This window comes from Gymnoscopelus braueri (assembly GCF_963280865.1).
Source record: "Gymnoscopelus braueri genome assembly, chromosome: 11".
NCBI lineage: Eukaryota > Metazoa > Chordata > Actinopteri > Myctophiformes > Myctophidae > Gymnoscopelus > Gymnoscopelus braueri.
Window position 1 is genome coordinate 9,565,162 of NC_137613.1, and position 21,327 is coordinate 9,586,488.

A 21,327-nucleotide genomic window follows, 5' to 3' on the forward strand; every position below is an offset into this window, starting at 1 on the left:
ATATTAATGTATAATGGTATATGGTATTATGTGTAGATACATGTAAATAAGTACAAAGACTATGTGCTGTTTTAGATCACTGTTAATCATTGACCATATAGGAGCATCCAGTGTGTAACATCCTGCGGGGGATGTGTGTCTCTAAATCTGTTCTTTGTGTGGTTCAAATCAGGCCCACTGAGTGAGCCCTGCCACCCCAGGTTTGTTTATTTGTCCTGGGGACGTCCAGGGGGTTGCCATCACCGGACATGAGGGAGCGGGAGGGGCGTGGCGTTTGAGGAGGTCAGAGAGTATAGGTGGTGATCAGTGTCTTGAAATCTATTCTTTTCGTTGGACTGGGAGCCAGGGAAGGTCGTGGAGGGACTGGTGTGATGTGGTCCCTGGATCGGGTTCTGGTGAGCAGGCGGGCAGCGGAGTTTTGTACATTATTGTAGTTTCTTGAGAACCTGGGTGGTGACACCGTACCAAGTCCAAACAAGTGTATGAGTTCAATATGTTCTGGTTTATTCAGAGAAAGACAGAGTATACGTGTTGCATTTAAGACAGTTGCAATCAGTGGACACAGTGGAAGAGACAGCATTAACATGCATTGTATAAGTTTTACAACAGTGACGAGATGTTGGGTTGTATGCGATGTTGCGGTTATCGACCCTTGTGTAATTGTCAGTAGACGTGGACAAGGTGAAACAACTGACCAAATAATTATGTTGAAATGAATTGCAAAGTTTCACAATTACAGTACATTGAATATCACGATTTTCGATTACTTTGTGGTCTGGTGTTAAGAATGTGATGTGGGATTTGTACATTGTCATACGCCCATACATGGAGCTGACTCGTGGTTCGTTTATGGTTATGTTCTCATAGTGACGTGGCTGTGGTCTGTTTATGTTGTCACGTGGCCGTGGTTTGTTTATGGCTGAGTCAGAATGATTAGCCAATTTTAATATAGGATGGAATGTAGAGAACCTTCACACACCCGTCCCTTGTTCCTCCGAGAGAAACCTTTACATACATATCACCTTCCGTCTCAGATCCTAACCGTCTAAGAATTGTATTGTAATATTGTAAGTTACTGTGTTCTTTTCAGTTCATGTCCCTGACGGTGTCAAAGCCAGCAGCACCTCTCATCATGACCCAGTGTCCATGAAAGAAAGTGTTGTTTCAACAGAGAAGGAAGTGGCAGTACATCGCTCTGACACTGAGACGAGCGAAACAAAAAGAAGTGAGTGTTTTTTGGTTTGTTTGTAAATGTTTTGGTTTGTGGCACAGAAAGAATCACTTCCCTGTGAGTAACAAATCCTCTGATATTCTCTTCTTTTCCCTGCTGTAAATTTGATTGAGATATATAGTCTGGTTCTTAAAGCATTTTTGTTAAATTTTTTATCCCTCGATTTTTGGAACCCTTTTTTTCACCCGGTGCCAATTTGCTAAGTGATCCTGGGCACTACACTCCCCCCACCAGCCTAGGGAGGCCAGGGCCGAGCTCATGCCTCCTTCAAAAAAAAATCTCCTCCTGCATTTTTAAGTTGAATGGCACTAAAGTACAGGGTAAACTGTTGCGCCCTTCTTTGTCCTTTGTTCAGAGTTGACTGCAGGTGCAGTCTCAAAAACGTAAAGGAAAACTGGCAGAAAAAGACTCGCTCTCTGCATAAACTATTAAAGAAGACTCCTTAGACATGGTCATAAAGTGCTCTGCGCTCAAAGTGAGGGGTGCAAAAAAGTTGCAAACGTTTCAGTCCTAGGACCTTTTTCAGTGCTACTGTATATGAGTGGATCACAGACAAACCAGTTGCTCGTATACAGCTCTAGATCAGCTCAGTTGCTGAGGATCACTACTCAAGGACATCACCATGGCAATGGTGGGGCGTGGCCATAACATTACAGAACAAAAAGGACCTACGGTTACACAGCATTACACATGAAATCATAATATACATTGTACAGAGTTCTACAGACCATTTCCCATATAAACATGTTAGCTTTTCTTTTTTTTCTTTCTTTTTTTTAAGGCATCAATCAATTGTACAATAAAGTGTAAAATAGAGCTTATGTGGCTGAGCAGCTCTTGGTATTCCGAGAGGTTGCATGTGTGAGTTAGCATGTGCAAAGTATACCGCATCTATTACTTTTAATAAATACAAATGATCAGTACGGAGTCCAGCATGTTTTTTTAATACATTTAGATCCATGGTGTCCTCTCAGCCATTTAGGACACAGGGATTTCCGTAACACTTCCTATGAAGCCCATGTCTATGCGATGCGAGAGTGCGGACTAGCCAACACCAACTCGGGACTCCTGAATCGCTGCCCTCTACATATTTATGTCTATGGCTAATGCCATAGCCTTGGCCGTAGAGTAACGATTGCTCTGACATTATTAGTGAAAACAGTTACATAGTTGTTGATCGATTTGAAAAATATATTATATTTGAGGTCCTTTGCCTGCTGTCAGTGTGCACAAGAATCATGACACTGATCATCAAGTTGAATGCAAAAGTTTACTGTGGTCAGACACACACACACACACACACACACACACACACACACACACACACACACACACACACACACACACACACACACACACACACACACACACAACAAATCTATGTATAAAAGTTAGATTCATCAGGTCTTAGGGAATTGACCCTGATGTTGAATTGATGACTGGTTGATGGGAACACTTTATACTTTTTTTTTTGTTTTAGGAAGAATTTCCTACACAAGGGAATTTTTGCTTGAGTTTAGAGATTGTCCTGCAGCCCAGAGGAATCCAGAGTTCTTGTTCTTCGTAAGTTGAATACCTCTTCAACAATACACTGGTGGCAGCCATCACTGTCAAACAAACAACCGCTTTATAGTTTTTGATGTATTTTTCTTTTTCAGGAGCCCCTGATTGTTAAGGGCACATGCCCATCCAACAGCCAGTCCAGCACAGACACATGTGGTAAGCTTGCAGGCTCAGCATTATGCCAAGACAAATGTGGAAAACCGGAATTGGGATCTAGGTTTTCGCCATAAACCTTTTAGGTTGTCTATTTCAGGGAGGGGTCTCCTTAGCTGGGTTTTTATGACCACAAATGAAATAAGTGTTTCATAATTTTAACGTTCATTAGAAAAGTGCACTCAGTACGCTCTACTGAGTGCAGTCCACCAGGAAGCTTGCCCTAATAATAATAGCAATGCATGCAGTAACATTGCTATCTACAGACATGAAATAATAGCATGGCATGTGATTACTAGTCATACAGTCTACTGCCTGTGCACTGGGGGGTGATTGGGGCACATTGATGCTTATGTAAAATAAGCCCTTTTGGGGCATTTTTGCATATGATTTTTGAGGGCCTAAATTGGAATTAAAAACGGTTTATTAATAAAAAAAATAATGTTAAAATAATTCGAGGAACTCTCACGAGGCCCCTGTCTGCTGGAGCCCCAGGCGGTCGCCTATATTGCCAGATGGGTGCGTTTGCCCGTGCCCGAGCACCAGTTAAGGGTACAGTTAAGGCCTGGCTTCAATCTGTTATCACACACAGAGTAAAATGTTTGGTGTTCTGATGGGAAAATATGGCACATATTTTATCAGCATCCATTTTAAAGACTGAACATCACTTTACATTTTCTGGGCCTCTACATTTTTAAGTGTCACGACAAGTGGAAATTTCCACTTCACCTTATGAACATAACATTGACTGAAACTACCTATTTGATACCTACTTACTCAAATTGATAAAAACAGGATGCAGGCGTCGGCTGCATATTAAATATCAAACTGTCTGAAACTTTGATCATAACTGTCTGAAAGTTTGACACCTGCCTACGTATCCTGTCTGGTGACTATTGCACTAGAAACACCGACATACTCCCGTTGACCGCGGCGATCTTATCTACACCTGTTTCCTTTAGCAGTTGAGGAGACTTGAGAATACTATAGCAACCACTTGGCACGTCCCATAACTTTGACGTGCATGTCAAAGTTATCCAATCCAAACTCCCTTTTTGGGGATAGCCCCTCACTGGTTTCCTTAGTATATAGTAACATTACACATCCTGTTACATTAGAATTCTCCGCGACCCTACAGACTTTGGTTTTACTGACTCTGTTGTTCGTGCATGCGAGGCGCCTCCCGATCCTTTCCCTGTGTGGACTAATCGCTCTTGAGCCTTTACGAAGCAAAACCTTTGATACGTTGAGTATTTGTTTTTACCTATCTTGCATTATTGGTTCACATGTGTTGTGTTGTTCCTGTGTATTGCTGCATAAATATGCTGATCTTGAGCTGAGTTGATCCCTGTTTAATGTTGTGCATATACCCTCTGGACAAAAGGATAACTGAACAAAGGGCACACTCCCCTCTTGGAGTGTGGCCCCTGATGCATGAGTTCATACTTTTGTAAGTCTGACAGCGTTAAATTAACACTGAGGATTTGACTGTGCAGTAGAGATGCCAGGATGGGCTCTGACGTCACCCAAATCCACTTCTACAACTAAATCATAATTATGCCCACCATCCACCCAAATGAATTATTTTTTCGAGTTATAGATTTGCCACTTGCCCACAACCGCACGGATATAACTTATAAATCAGTTCCGGGAGTATACACACCTGGCAAATGTCAGCACATCTACTGAGAACAATGATGTTTGTGTCTTATGCTTGGTTAGGGATGGAAGTGGAGGCAATTACAGTACAGCAGATGTAAATTTTATCCACAACCTGCACTTATGGGGAAAAATTCTGATGTAGCTCGTTTATCACACCGATCTGTTGGCAACTCAGCAGGGAGGGAGATTTAAAAAGTCAATGAAGTTAATGCCAGGAATTACTGGTGGGGCTTTGAGTTGGGTTGAGAAATGCTTCTCTCACCCAAAACCACTGTTACCAGAATGACAGGGGATATAATGAGCCATACAGCAGCTTACTTGTTACAGTATGTGTTTTGTAAATGGAAGTTACCCGGCTCGCGCCCCACACCAGGCTGACCAGTGACCACTGTGGGGGAGGAGGTTTTGTACAATTAGATTTTCCTTGGTACGCCTTAGCTGACGTTACAGTAGTCAGACGTTGTATGTAGTTATATTCATTAGTACACTGGCACAATGTGTGTGTTGAGAGGCTTCAGCGAGCGTGGCTCCCCCCCCCCCCCCCCAGCTCTTACATTCTGTAAGAGCTGGGAGGGTGAGCTGATGAATGTGTTTCAAGGAAATCCCTCCTTCACTGCTTGCTTTTCCATTGTCCAGTCAAACTAATGAGTCACCATTTTAACAGCCTTCTGTTCACCAGGTGACCTGCAAGTCTACCCAATGTTGTCTAGCCAAGTATCTTTGGCAGACATGATGGGACAAGTCTACACAAACAACATCTACCCTCCACCGGGAGTACAGCAAGTCTTCCCAAGCATCTATTGTCCGTCGGGATACCGGCAAGTCTACCCAAACACCTGGCTGGGCTCCCAATACTCAAGCAGCTACTGTCCACCGGGAGACCAGCAAGTCTACCCAAACACCTGGCTGGGCTCCCACTACTCAAGCAGCTACTGTCCACCGGGAGACCAGCAAGTCTACCCAAGCACCTACGGTCCACCAATAGACCAGCAAGTCTACCCAAGCACCTACTGCCCACCAGGTGAGCAGCAGGTCTACCCAAGCACCTACGGCCCACCAGGAGAGCAGCAGGTCTACCCAAGCACCTACGGCCCACCAGAAGACCAGCAGGACTACCCAAGCACCTCTGGTATAATATATGGGTCACATGGGAAGCTATATTCCTTTCTAGAACACGTGCTATGATGTGTGTTCAGTATCTCTCAGTATCTGGTGTGTGTGTGTGTGTGTGTGTGTGTGTGTGTGTGTGTGTGTGTGTGTGTGTGTGTGTGTGTGTGTGTGTGTGTGTGTGTGTGTGTGTGTGTGTGTGTGTGTGTGTGTGTGTGTGTGTGTGTGTGTGTGTGTGACCGCTACATACTACTTGGCAGTGTCAGTTATTTTGCTGACAGCAGACCTTAATTTTCAGTCAAAAACAACTATGCCTTTTTTATTACAAGTAAGACGCGCGAACGCGGGAAGCGAACGCAGCCCTATTTTTTTTGTGTCTTTTTTAAATTGTTATGTTGTGTATTTACAGACTTGTAGTCCGTGTTATTTCACCGTGATGGGGAGAGCGTAGAGAGAAAGTCACGTGACTGCCCCCGCCTCGTATTGAAGTTAATGGGGGGGATATGGTTCTATATGCACAGAGTTTCGGAGTTCCTAGTCATCTATGCACGGAATTGCCGTTTGTCAATCCGTGCTATTTCACTGTGTTTGGGGGGCGATCGGGTTGGTTTCATAGTAAGCTCCACTCTGAGATCTGTCAGCAGCCAATAGACCATATTCACACGGCGGCCATGTTTCTATGAAGTCAATGAAAGTAGCCACCCCGGGTGGCGGCACTTTCAATGTTAAATTCCAATATGGCCGCCGTGTGAATATGGTCTATTAGAGCGTGAGTGACATGGGGGCGCGGCTGCGCACAGGCAGCGCCACAGACAGACGGAGACACACACAACCCGAGCACGGTTTCATAGTAAGCTCCACTTGGGCTCCTTCCGCGTTCGCAATTATTAATTGCAGAACAATCATGACTCTGGGCTATTGGATAAGCATCCTGCCAGGCTATGGACTAGAACTAGCAAATCATAGATATTATGCACACTGGGCTCGTACCCAACTATGATGCTCTGTAAACCATAAGCTGACAAGCCATTATCCATCTGTTTATGTTGGGTGCTATCTTTTAACATACCCCTCTATTTTGCCTACTACTAGTCCTACTGGAATCCACATTTTTGGAAGACTAGCTAGCTGCTTAGCAAAAATGGAAATTAAAAAATAAATATTTTAACAATATTTTATATTTCTATACACTGGTCACGCCATTAAGAGCTGGCAGATATCCTTGGGGGGTGCTATTGGTTATGACCTTGGCTTTGTGTGGCCAAACTTGGCACACTATAACTCCACTCTGGTTAAGGGTTAAGTGCCTGTTTTACTTAATTAGATAGCAGGCAGATTTCCGGGTCTGTCAGGGTTTCTGCAGGGTGTCTCGTAGACCTTCTGGGAGTAATAGTGAAGCCGAGTTCTTGCTCCCTTCCTCTAATAGATTGTCTTATAGGGCCATTAGGACACTGTTGCACCAAACACTGTTCAAGGCTCAGTCTGCCATGACAATAGTCACACCACCTTCTACTGGCTCCTTTCCCACAACAACCTTTTTTTCTGCCTATAGGAGATAAATCTAATCTAAGAGGTTAAAGGGTATATGCAAAGACCACTCTGGCATACTCCCCAAGGACCACTCTGGAATGTCAGAGTAAAACAAAATGTCAGGAAACTATTTATAGTCTTCTGTACGCGGCAGACTCACTTTAAAAATGAAATGAAGTTTTTTCTAACCTTTTTTCTATACTTGATTCTGAAATGGAGGCGTGTTTTGCCTTAACCAATCACAGTCTCAGCCGACGGTCCCATCCCTCTGGCTATGGGATTGAGGGCTCTACACACACATACACAAAGGCCAGAGCTGTTTGTGTCTCATGCAGTGAGACGGAGAGAGAGAGAGATGGGCAATGCTGAGGCACGTTTATGTACAGCATCGCTTATTTCTCAACTACTGTTTAAGTTTAAAACTAGTAATGCACCGTCTAGCCGTCATCTTGAGTTGAATAAAGAACATGTATAGCAGCCCAGCCCAAGAGTGTCTCCCAAATGAAAATCCTGTGCGAGTGGAGGAACATGAGCTATGGGAATCGCACGGGTGAATTAAATCACGATTCATATATATTCATAAGGGCTTGCATATGTCATCATCACGCAGTATGTTGCTTTTGACTTTTAGGGACTTTTCACATAAAAATACACAAACATGGATTTCTTTCTTTTTTTGGTCATCTTTTAAAGGGCAAGACCACTTTGGTAGAGGTTTGGGTTGTGTATTTACCTTGCCATGATGTAACTCCAAAGGTGGACAAGAAATAAAAAATAATTGCTCCATTGTTTAGAAATTGATCATTCTAAATTTGCTCCTCATTGACTTACATTGTACTGTAAAACAGCTCTCAAAGTCACTCTTTTAGCACGTAAACGAACACGAACAAAGCTGATTCAGACAATATAGAACATCACCAAACCCAGCACTGTTTGTTTTTTTAATAAAAATGTTAACTTCCTGCTGATTTTACTATTTGAAGATCCGGATCCGGAGATCCGGATCCGCGAATCCAGTCCGGGTTTTCTTCTTAATAAAAATTGCAAAATCAACAGGAAGTTAACATTTTTATATAAAAAAAACAGTACTGGGTTTGGTGATGTTCTATATTGTCTGAATCAACTTTGTTTGTGTTTGTTTAGGTGCTAAAAGAGTGACTTTGAGAGCTGTTTTACCGTACGATGTAAGTCAATGAGGAGCATATTTTGAATTATCAATTTCTAATCAATGGAGTAATTATTTTTAATTTCTTGTCCACCTTTGGAGTTACATCATGGCAAGGTAAATACACAACCCAAACCTCTACCAAAGTGGTCTTGCCCTATAATAATGTTGACTCTATGCTCTAAAAGTGTGAAAAACATGTTTTTTCCATTTCTGGTAAACAATCGGTTAATATGAGATAATACTGGAAGGTGGCAGGGGGGCATGGTCTAGGTGTTGTCTGCAGTTGGGGGAGACAGGAGTGGCTCTGCCAACTCACAGGCACACCTGCAGCACATGGGGTAATTAGGTCGGGCTGGGCCCAGCAAGACACCACAGTCACTACACCCTCCTGCTGCTACATGGATTAAACATGAATTTCCTTTATGCTGCCATGTTCAGGGCATGACACAAAGTATCAATCAGGTGCAAGGCCTTTGGTTGGACTCAGACTGTTGTGCAGACAGAGGATGTCTGGGCAACGTAGAGCCAGGGGACATGGATGTGGTAGGTACAGAAGACATGTGCGCTTACAGCCAGAGAACATGGGTTTAAGAGGTACAGGTTGCTGAGCTTGGAGTCTCTCTCAATGTGTGTGTGCGCTGTGTGCAAATAATCTATCCAATGACAAGTGCCTTATAATCTTCGTATGTTTAGGTTAAGGGAAGTGATGTAAGAGATTTGGTGTGCCAAACCAACTTGACTGAAGCCCTTTTGCTCTTTGGGGAGCATAGGTCATTCTTGAACTTCCTCCAGCTGCTTCAGTGTTGGCCGATTTTCTTATTTTCTAGCCGTTTCCAGGTCTTCCTTACTTTCTTTTCGCCTTTTAGGTTCCAGGTTAAGGCCTGCCTGGTTGTGCTGGAGGATGGTTTGCCCTATCTAGCCCCATTTCCTGCGTTTGATTTATGTTTCTATTTATTTTTGTCTGAAACATTTTGGGTGGAGGTTCTTCCTTGGCCTACTGGGAGAGTGCGTGCAAAGTTGTATTGTTTTAGTTTTATTTATTGGTCCAGCTGTGCCAGATTACAGTAGCTGCACACGCATACACACACACACACAGCGCGAAAACAAAAGTATCCAGCCTTCGGCCTGATGAAGACGATGATAAACGATCATAGATCACCTAATATGTGTTTTTCCTACACAGGATGGACAGATTGGGATGCTGCAGACACCTGTTGGAAATGTGGTCAGAAAGGACATTGGGCAAGGAAATGTCCCAACTCAACAGGTGAGAGTGGATGTCAACCCACAGCCCTTGAAAGTTGGGAAACCCTAAAACCAAAGTAAAGCAGTGTAGTGAGAAATCAAGACAACAATGATGAGATGTTGTCTCTAAAGGGAATCATGAGTACAGTATCTATCATATCATACGTATGTTGGATGATATACAGCTAAGATACATACTGTAGACAGGCAGACGGGCCTTTATTGATGCTGATGGAAATTCAGTTGTCATAGCAGCACCACAGTAAGGATGAAGAAAATGCAGATGAAGTACAGAATAAGTAGTAACATCCGACCTGGCCCTCTGCGCCTGGACTGGTGAGGTTTGTATGATGTATATGCCATCAACTGGTAGAAATACAGGCATACGTATTGTGTACGTTCTATAACCAATAAAAAAAAATATTTAAAGAACTAAAGACTGACCAGGCTGTCTGCACTTGGCCATAAAAACACCACTCCCATGAAAAAGTGGTAGTAAATATAATTACAGGATTGGGACATACTAATGTAAAATCTGTAGACTTCTACCAGAGGAACAACATGGTTGGAGAGGCCCACAGATCAGAAAAGTCGATTCTATCATATATGGACCCTTGTGAAAAGCCAGACAAAACCTGTGACAACGTAAACTAGATTTAAGCAATATCTGTATACAGTACCTGTATGTAGAAATAGAGATTATGTGATTGTTGGGCGGTGTAGCCGCCCCTATAAGTGGGGTTGGGACACCTCATTAGTATTAGTTTCCTGCACTGTGATTGGCCCATTAGTAGACCCCTAGCTGTACTGTGATTGGCTGACTCTATTGGCTGACTCTATTCAGCACTGTGATTGGCTAGTGAGACACATGATGACATTAATAACCTATAAATAGGATTATGCAGTTCCAAAAATCCATTTTTTTTTGGAAGTGAGCTTCCATCACTATGATGACCACTGTGATGACCACACCGCCCACTTCACACATGGGTGTGATTTTTTTCCCCCATCTTGATACAATATGTACAAGATGTTAATTATTTTGTTCATCCGAGGGAGTGCATTGCCCGGCATGAAGTCGGTCTGCAGTAGTCCAGAACTGCCCATCCACCCGATATGCCCGTATATGGACATCTACAATGGGACAAGGACAGATAGATAAAGAGATCTCCATATATGGGCATAGATGGGACAAAGACAGACGGGTACAATGGGTTCCCTGACAATGGGTACATCAGGTAGAACGGGCATTCCCAACTTGCATCGTTCCCAAGTTGCATCATTCCGGGCCCAACAGTGTACTCCCTCATTCCACCACAAGGTCTTTTTGTCTTCCTTACTCTGTCCCGAGGGCACCCCAAGGTATTTCTTAACACTCTCCCTTACCACGTCTGCAGTATTTGTCCAGTTATCCAGCAACTCTTCACTGCCTGTCTTAACTCCTCTCTGAACTTCACACGACATTCTTCCCTTTTCATCTTTCACCATTTTGATCTACAAGGATCAAAATGGTGAAAGATGAAAAGGGAAGAATGTTGTGTCATCCTACAGAGCACCATCCAGTGCTGCCTTGCTTCATACTGCTCACTCTGTCTGACCACATCACCTCCAAAACAGGAATGAAAATGATATTCAAAGGAAAGAACATCTGTTTCGGATGTGGACAGACAGGACATTGGTTCAGGAATTGTCCCACCTCAGCCCCTCCAGCCCAAGGAGGTGAAGTAAAGAATTGTCCCACCTCAGCCCCTCCAGCCCAAGGAGGTGAAGTAAAGAATTGTCCCACCTCAGCCCCTCCAACCCAAGGAGGTGAAGGTCCAGGACCTACATGTAAGTTTCCCATCCAATGGTCTCACAAAAAAGGCCTATATACTGTATGTATCAAGCTTTGCGCAGACTGTAAACAAAATGGTTGCATACTGTACACAATACACATACATTTACATATACATTGTTCTGTGTTTGTCCATAGAGAAGTTAAAGGTTCTATGACATTCATTTTCACTTTTTTGTCTCCGCCGGAGGCGGAGAGTATGTTTTCGCTTCGTCCCGCTGTGTGTCTCCCCCCCCCCCTAGCCAAGCTAACATTGGTCAAGCTCCACGTGACACGTGACAATATGTTGACACCAATGCTTTTGATTGGCTAGAGGGACGCATGACGAAATAAAATCCTATAAATAGGTGTGTCACTTCAAAAAGCCTGGCCATTTGTTTTTGAAGTGAGGTAAGACAGGATCAATCAGTCTTGATTGGAACAGTACCTTCAAGTACAAATCACCTGTCCATGCGTGTGTGTGTCCCTCTGAGAACACCTAACATTGGTCAGTTTCACGTGACATCACAATATGTAATATAAATATATAGATAGCTTAGACAGGAGAGGCTGAGATCACACAATGCAACTAACTCCCATCACGCAAACTGAAGAAGCAGCAAAGCAGCAAATCATCATCTGAAACCTGATGAAGCAAAGGCGCAGAAGGCCAAAGCTAAGAAACAGAGAGAAAGAACACTAAACAGAGACAAAGAATCCCACAAAGAATGACAAAAAACGAAGACGAGCCACAAATGCTGACTACATGACACAGCAAAGTAAGAATCAGAACATTCCTAGAGAACTATGGTTAAAGATAGGGTAAGTGATTTCATTTGATTAAAATAGCACGGGTCTGCTGGCGGAGACTTGTGCTCCGAGGAGCACATTTTCTAGTTTATTATTTTTTTTGGGGAGTTTTATGACCTCAATTACACCCCAAAAACCTGAACTTTGAACATTCAGTGGATTTTCTGTGGTCTGTTTTTTTTTAAATAATTAGGCTGAAAGGTAATCTGGGATTGGCCCCTTGACTTTGATGTCATAGATAGTCACTTAATCCCGCCCCCTCTCCTCCCTCCCTTGTCTCAAAAATGGTGAGACAACAGTGGAAAAGAAGCATAAATGAACAGAAACTGATAAACAGTGTAGTAGTGGCATATCAAAGAAGCAGTAAATATATTTCCACTGTAGCATTCAGAGCAACGCTGAGGAAGAAATAAAGCGGTGGGACCTCAATTGGGAGGTCAAAAAGCACATCTCTCTGGGTCGTCCTTAAACGAGCCCTCCATCGTCGCTTCCAGTCATCCCGGTTCTCCATACATCTGGCCAGCTCGTTGGTGCTTTGCGCTCCTGCGTCTTTCTTGAATACATCCACGTATGTTAATGTGGGACGGCCTCCTGACTGATTCATCGATGCCCACAAAGCAAGTGTCAGAGCCACCAGGAGGCGGAGAGGAGGCTGATAAAAACAACACATGCATCATAATAAGAATGCTCTAAAAAATAGCCATCCTAAAACATAAATATAGTAATATCTGCGCGTGTGTGCGTGTGTTTGTGCGTGTGTGCGTGTGCACGTGCTCTCTGTGTCACTGTCAAACCTCTCTTATTAATTTTCATGTATTGTTACCATCTGGTTCTTTAATATCTGCATACTCATATTGCTTTCATTTTTTGTTTATATTTTTTTGCACAGCAAAGCATCCAGTATCGTTTTGCGTACTGCGCTGCCAGGTGAATATGAATATAAAAATAATCTTGACACCATTGCTACATTGTACTTGCTTGCCTCTTCCTTTAAACTTATTTTGACTCTCGATCAGGTCTGTAGATTTGAGACCACGGTGCCCTGGCAATATTTTGCTCACGTGAAAGGAGGCGAACACCAGCAGGTGAGCCATATTTTCATATGTTCACAAGTTAGAATATTAATGATTAATTGACCTGACCAGAACTTGAGGAATTGTGTCCCAATAAAACGTCCGCCCGTCTGTCTATCCACAGAACATGAAGACAATCTTTGTGACCGAAGGTACTTATTTTATTGATTGAATACTTTATTAGTCAGAAATGTAAACAGCGTGTGGTACAGTAAGACATTAAGGCTGAAAGGATAACACCAGAAAAGTCCTGGGAACTTGTTTCCATTGTGGTCCTATGTTATCAATTTATCAACATGGCATAAACAAATTAACACAATAATACATGCCATCAACAAATACAAACACTATATGTACAAAAGAGATGGGAAAATTACATTTACCTCCCCTTGTGGTCTCCTGATGTTTTTTTAGGCCAATTTTGAAACACTGCAGTATACCCTGTTATCTCATGGTCTGTTGTTAACCACATGTACTGTATGTGACATTGATGCATCTTGTTTATCCTTAACCCTCGGTTCTACAATCTACAATACAAGAGTATGGACAAGGTATGATTTATTATTATTAAATGAGATCCTGTAGTAGTGGAGGAGTGCTGCTTAAACTAGTAGACAATCATACTGTATGTCATTATTTTGTCATTGACTGTAAATTGTAAAGCTTAAGTCGATGCTTGCTTTTATCTCAGTGTTCGTCTACTGTAAAATCCTGAATGAATGCCACTACATCAAGAATGAAGAGCGGACTGAACCGGTCATCGGTGAGTTGGGCTGCATTATGTGTTATCTATATAATCACTATGTGATGCCATTCAAGAGCTGCATTGACATTTATTTTTACCTATTTTAATGAAAAGTGACTTTGTTCCACAGTTACAAACACAAATGACTGTTGTCCTTTAAATAATAATGAATGGCGCATTTTGTTTTGGCAAGGTCTTCTTCATATTGTGACGTGTGTCAGGAGCCGATCTCAATGCAAGAACATAGGTTTATGCATATGCCTGGTTTGCCAGAGGTTGTTCCCTCCCTCCAGATTCAGAGACCATCTGACTCATCCAGGACACATCAAAAAGACTCTGGTGAGTCCGTTGATTCTGCTCCGTGTGTGTTCAGGTTGCATGTCGGTTTTGATTTGGTGAGCTGAGTAAAATTGCGATTTGAAGTGTGTGTATATATATATATATATATATATATATATATATATATATATATATATATATATATATATATATATATATATATATACTAATTAATCAATCAAAAGCATCAAAGAGACCCCATGTGCACAGTATCATCACTTTTCATGGTTTAACATTTTGCCAGACCCTGGGGCCGGCCTGAAATAGTCCATGACCCTTACTTGATTTGATCAGAAATTCCCTGGACCTCGGATCAAATGCCTGGCTGCGTTACGTGGTACCAGTGTCGATTTTGACAACAAGTCAGTCTTTTGAATAATGCTTAGTTAATAATTCGTTTTAGTTATCTGAAATGTTTTAAACTAAATATCATAAGATTGTAGTCTACTAAGTATACAGTTGATTTAGTCAACTAAATTAATTTAAGTGCTTGTCAGGGTTGTCAGGGGGAGTGGGGGTCCCAAGTTCAAGTATTATTATTATGGGGGGTCACGGCATGAAGAGGTTGAGAACCACTGACATACTACACCACAAACTGAGCATGGAATTTATATTTCATTCGTTGTCATTATAGTTGGACAATAACACCACCACGGGGCTTTTGTTTGTTCTCTTTTGATTGAATTTGTGCTGTAGATGCACCAGAATCCTGCTCGATTACCATTTGCCTGGAAGGGAAAAGAGGATACGAAGGACCTAAAATCATTGGCCTGGGAGGAGGAGAATGCCCAAGGTCCTGAACACATGATGCTCAAGGTAAAATGGCAAATGTAGTGCAGCCTTACATGAGGATCAATGTGCTTTAAGGACTGTGATGTACTGCAGTAAATCTGTAAAACTTGACACACGTCTTCATTTTGACCTTTTCCAGATCATTGATCTCCCATGCAGGGTTTTTAGCATGTTCAGTGATGACTATCAGCAAGGTGAGTACTGGCCATGTCCTCAAACATATTGGAGCTTGTCAGGGAGGGTCTGTCTGAGGAACAACCTCCACCACTGTCTTAAACTGTCTAAAGGTTTCTAATTATTCTTTGACAGTCTGCAAGATTCTAGATGAGCACTTCAGCTTTGACTGGACGTATGAAGGTTAGTGATTTGAATTAAACAGAGGTTGTGCGCTTGCCTCACGTTCATTATCTAATCAAACCCGCGGATCACAAGTTTGACATCCCTGATCTAAATAATGTTTGTATTGTTTTAAAATGACATGTTTTGTTTTTGTGTGTGCATATAGTTCCAAAGATCATCACACTTGATGAGCTGCAGAGCAGCCTCAAATATCCTCAGCTAGGTGAGTACTGCAAACACTCTAAAGGGCTGTAGACAGGAAGCACTATAAACATAAATATAATTATAACTAGAACTAGAAAAGTGTGCAGATCTCTGCGTCCGAGAGGGTGTGGTCCCTGGACACTTTAAGGAACTCTTGATTATTGTTGTCTAATTGTCTCTGTACATGTCTGTCTTCTTCAGGTGTGCAGTTTCTAGTTCGACACAAATCTGACTTTGGACCGTGGAGATCCTTATGTTTACTCTGTGAGAAGGACCTAGAAGAATTCGAATTCTCCTCCCACGCATACAGTTTTGAACACGTCTCAAACTTTCTGGTGAGAACATACAAAACATCCTCAAAGGGCCACATTTCTCCTTTTGTAACAAATGGTGCAAGAGGTATTTCCTCAATGCTTTTATTGATTGCTTGCTTGATTGATTGATTTAGAGAAGGCAAAAACAAAAATTACCCTTGTTTCCTCCCAATTTGGAGTTATGCCAATTAACAGTGCCCAAATTACACAATGTTAACGTGCTGAAATCAGTGGTCAAAGGCTTTGACTTGGCCCCTGTGATCAGCTGTACTAACGAATATGAACAAATACAGTGAAATGAAGCGTGGTTGTGGTCGATAAAACACGTGATCCTTGATTCTGATTAGCTGAGTCCCGTGCTAAACCACTCGATAACATACAAAGAGGACCGCTTGTTTCAGTGTCACTGTGCCTACGTCTTGTTTACAATATTCACCATGCGCTTATATTTAATGTATTATAATCTAACCATGCACCTCCATGGATGTATTGCCGTTCGGGATTTAGTTTTTCCTATGGTGGAGAGTTCCTTTTCGTCCTGTGTATGTGCAAGGTTTTACAAATCACTTTAAAACAAGGGAGACACTGCGACGCGTAACCGCTCGCTACGCCCCCAGTAGCTTCTATTAATTTGCAGTGGTGTAAAGTAACTAAGTACATTACTCAAGTACTGTACTTAAGTACAATTTTGAGGTAGTTTTACTTTACTGGAGTATTTCCAATTTTCAGTACTTTTACTTCTACTCCACTACATCTCAGAGGCAAATATTGTACTTTTACTCCACTACAATTATTTACAAACTTTAGTTACTAGTTACTTTGTAGATTTTGATTATTACAAAACATACATTAATAACCACTTCAGACATTTCGGCCATTTGAAAATAGCCGATCTACAAGCTCACAATGTGTCGCGATACTTTTACTTAAGTAAAACATTTCAGTACTTTTTTCACCACTGTTCATTTGCACAACAACATCCTGGTTTGTGGCTGGCTGTCACAGGGACTACTTTGTAATGAAATTTGTGTGTGTGTGTGTGTGTGTGTGTGTGTGTGTGTGTGTGTGCGCGCAGACAAAAGCCCACCCAGGCTCACTAGAGTGTGAAGCAACGGCAAATCCTGACAAGTTGCTGGACTTGGCAACGCAGGCAGCGGAAATCCACTCCACTGGTTGTATACAGGTACATTCTACACCTCAAGTATACACTCTATGCTGTACACTCTACACACCAAGTATACTCTACCCATTAAGTACACTCTACACATCAGGTACACTCTTGTAGATATCACAAAGTACATGCAGCAATCTGTTCTATTTCAACACTCCATCTCTCTATGTTCTATCTTACAGAAAGTGACACTGAGCATCCCCATCTTTCCATATACATATAGAAACGGTGAGTGTGGTTATGGGCATAGGGAGAGAAAGTGCTGCGTTTTGTATTCAAAACATGGTTTAACCAAACAATATGCTCAATAGAGCACAGACCTCCAACTAGGTGGCACCTTGTCTATTAGGAGTTGCTGACCTTATCTAGCACCAGGTCTCCTTTTGGCCAATCGTTCTTCCTGGGTGTCTGTCTGTCTGGGCACTCAGTCAGAAACAGATAAGACAAGAATAAGGCAATGACAGCAGCTCAGGTTTGAAAGAATGAGTGATTATTATTGTAGTACTAAAACAGGAGATAGACTTACAGTTTCAATGTAGCAAGGTAATATCCCGTGTCCGTCTGCCAGGCCTGCTTTCTGGAGCAGGTTATATACTAGACACTCCACAAGCCTTGACGTAAATGTCATTCCTACGTGGTCATAAAATGTGGACCAACTGTGTTTAATCCATTAAGACCGGGAAAGCATCTTTGTCATTTTAGAATTGAGTGTTGACTTTTCAAAAATAGCAGATCTACAGTATAAGCTCATCACCCATTTTAGCTTCCTTCTTGTATTGACAACAACACATGGTAGTACAGGTCCCTAGGTTACAGGTCAAAGGTTCAGGTCATTTAAAAGAAAGACATTTTCTAACATAACTACACACTAACTGTGGTTACAAGGACATAAGCATACATCATTTAGAGTTTTCTAAATGAAATGTATACTTTAGGTATTCAGAATTCCTTAACAGTTGTTTGACATTTTTAACACAAATCGTTGCTTCTGGAGGTCCTGGCACAACATATTTTCAGATGGGGCCAAATATATATCAATTTGGGGGTCCTTGGCACGAAAACGTTTGAGAACCACTGCCCTGGAGGGTCTCTCATGGTGTACAATAATTACATAATTTAGCTCCACATGTCTGTTCCAGCTGTCACCGCCCTGCAAAGGAAAAAGAGGTCTGAGGGTAAAGGACAGCTTATTCCTGTTTTAAAAGTGGGAGAGAAATTGGGTAAGACAAAGTCAAATGTTTTGGTCCACATGTAGCCCTCATTTATCAACGCGGTGTAGACTAAATAATGGGACGTACGGCGATTTATATTCATCAATATATCCTGACTTTGGCTTCAGCGTACGGCCCGTTCAGATCTCACGACAGGTCGGAGGCAGTTGTTGACTTTGGCTACACCCGTTTGTTCCATTGTAGACATGCGGAGCAGCATTGTCTGACCGTCTGACAGGCATCTGAACATATGTATCCACTCCACAATGTATATTTAACACACTAAAAAATAATCCCTGTGAAAATATAACATTTTAACTAATTTAACTAATTTAAACAAACTGCTTTAACAGTCATTCAGATAAGATTGCAGATCTGGCTGCATTGTCTATTTGAAAATGGCAGATCTACAAGCTCACAACGCGTCGCATCGCAACGCAACACGTTGTAAGCTTGTAGATCTGCTATTTTCATAATATACGAGCGCGAGAGCATTTTCGGGAGTCGGGGTTGGCGCGGCCGTGCCGCTGTAATCTTTTCACGGACAGTGAGGTCTCCCAGCGTGTCCTATGGAACCTGGGTTGAGGATATAAACCCGACGATCCAAACCTGCCTGTGTGTGCATGTGTGTGCATGTGTGTGACTTGACAGGCGGTGAGGCGGGCCGGGGAAACTCTTCTCCATGCTATTTTTTGGTCGTATTCCGGTTCTTCATGTTATAAAATCGGGGCGTATAGGATCCTGTGATAAATGCCACTTGGACGTTGGCTTACGGCCAGATTTTTTTTTACGCTCCAATGATAAATGATAATATTCGCCATGCAGCCGCAAGTCTAATTTGTTTTTTGTTCGACGTGACTGTATTAAAATAACTTATTTTTGTTGTTTCCTTTTAACTCTTTAGCCTTTTTGTCAGTTGCCTATATTGCCTCATGTTGTTTCTCAGTCCCTACAGAAACTCTGAAGGAGATTGATAATGTCATTGGGAGCAACACGAGTCCTGAAATGACCAAGATGCCTGAGAGAGATGCTGACAAAGAACGTCCAGATGTGAAGGATCCCACTCCACAGCCTTCAGATGTGAAGGATCACACTCCACAGCCTTCAGATGTGAAGGATCACACTCCGCAGCCCATTCCAGTGGAAAAGAAAGCAGTGCCTGAGAAAGATTCCTGTGTCCATAAACCAGATGAGAAGAAGTGTCCCACTCAGAACATCTCTGTGGAACGTCGAGCAGACGAAGAGACTCAAAAACAAAGTGCAGAAGAAGAAAACACTGAAAAGGTCCACACTCCACAGCCCATTCCAGTGGAAAAGAAAGCAGTGCCTGAGAAAGATTCCTGTGTCCATAAACCTGATGAGAAGAAGTGTCCCACTCAGAACAGCTCTGTGGAACGTCGAGCAGACGAAGAGACTCAAAAACAAAGTACAGAAGAACAAAAGACTGAAAAAGTCGATGCGACGGGCCAGCCTTTTACGTGGAAGTTTGCGTGGCTAAAAAAGGTGAGCTCTAAGAGTCAGAAGACGGCCCGGAAAAGAGAGGGTGACGCAGAAGAAGAGGCCGGAACAGAAAGGGGTGAGACTTGCCAGAATGCCTCCTCAATGGTCGGGACAGACACCGAAACGGAGTGCAGGCCCATTCCAGTGGAAAAGGAAGCCGCGTCAGAGAAAGATTCCCGTGTACATAAACCTGGTGAGAAGAAGTGTCCCACTCAGAACACCTCTGTGGAACGAAGAGCTGACGAAGAGACTCTGAAACAAAGTACAGAGGAGTTGATTGAAAAAGGGAAAGAAACCCGAGAGGGTGATGTGGGGGAAGAGGCCGGAACAAGAAGCGGTGCGACTGGCAAGGACACCACGCCAAGGGTCAGGAAAGACGGTGATGTCGAAACGGAGAGCAGGACACTTGAGAAAAGGCGAAGGAGCGAACATGCCAGGCCCGAGGTGGCGGGTAAAAGACAACGACTCTGTGATGAGGAGGAAAGTTCAGCCTGTAAGAAGACCCAGAAATCCTCTATAGAAGAACAAGACAAAGCAGGAGACATGAGCATTATTAGACAAACAGCGGAGGCTTTGAGTGATGTTGCAGTGGAGACAAAAACACGTGATCAATGTGTAAATCATAAAGGTGTGTATCTGCTGAGTTATTTGTTTTCTTCATCATTTGGTCTCCTCTGGTGGTGGTGTTTCTTTTTTCCCATTTAAGCATCTGTTTGAACTTAGTGTGAGGTGGTGCAACTGGCTCCAGGGCCTTTTAAAGGGCCATTTAAGCTATAACTAACTTGAACTTAGTGTGAGGTGGTGCAACAAAAGGCCATTTAAGCTATAACTAAGCTAAGTTTGAACTTAGTTGTGAGGTGGTGCAACAAAAGGCCATTTAAACTATAACTAAGCTAAGTTTGAACTTAGTGTGAGGTGTTGCAACTGACTCCTGTGTACAGAAGTATCTCAACAGGATGAGATCAGTGTCCTGTCATACTGTTCTTATTCAGCTCAGTTCATTCTGTATCACAAAGGCCGCGGGTCAAACATTTGGCCCTGTTGTACATCCCAGATAAGGCAGTGAAATGCTAAACAAGACGATACTCTCAACAGAGGCGCCCAATATCAAGGTTAATGGGAAAGTAAATGTTGTGAGTGCTGATAAGTGAAAACCCTACTGTGAAACGCTTCAGATTTCATTCTCCCATAGACGAGGGGACAAATGAGTTATATTGCTTGTTGTGTGTCTCTTTTTTTTGCACCAGTGTGAACTATATTATACTATTACAATATTATACACCTCTCTTGGGGGAGTTTTTTCCTTTCTATAGGGAGTTCAGGACCTGGCAGGTCGCATGGTCTTCTGGGCAATTCA

General features: G+C 42.5%; 1 protein-coding gene across 1 annotated transcript in view; it reads left to right on the forward strand.

Moving 5' to 3' along the window:
• Positions 1–21,327, forward strand: part of LOC308094908 (uncharacterized protein) — a gene marked incomplete at both ends in the record, with an annotated part of 58,355 nt that overhangs the window by 20,087 nt on the left and 16,941 nt on the right. Inside the window, 18 exons of the mRNA XM_080441731.1 lie at positions 1,091–1,225; positions 2,712–2,794; positions 2,890–2,950; positions 5,289–5,497; positions 5,642–5,738; positions 9,598–9,681; positions 11,277–11,489; positions 14,047–14,118; positions 14,294–14,439; positions 15,136–15,255; positions 15,371–15,425; positions 15,541–15,588; positions 15,737–15,793; positions 15,976–16,109; positions 17,164–17,271; positions 17,442–17,487; positions 18,399–18,479; positions 19,417–20,598. Of these exons, the coding sequence (XP_080297857.1) occupies positions 1,091–1,225; positions 2,712–2,794; positions 2,890–2,950; positions 5,289–5,497; positions 5,642–5,738; positions 9,598–9,681; positions 11,277–11,489; positions 14,047–14,118; positions 14,294–14,439; positions 15,136–15,255; positions 15,371–15,425; positions 15,541–15,588; positions 15,737–15,793; positions 15,976–16,109; positions 17,164–17,271; positions 17,442–17,487; positions 18,399–18,479; positions 19,417–20,598 (2,931 nt within the window). The remainder of the gene's footprint in view (positions 1–1,090; positions 1,226–2,711; positions 2,795–2,889; positions 2,951–5,288; positions 5,498–5,641; positions 5,739–9,597; positions 9,682–11,276; positions 11,490–14,046; positions 14,119–14,293; positions 14,440–15,135; positions 15,256–15,370; positions 15,426–15,540; positions 15,589–15,736; positions 15,794–15,975; positions 16,110–17,163; positions 17,272–17,441; positions 17,488–18,398; positions 18,480–19,416; positions 20,599–21,327) is intronic.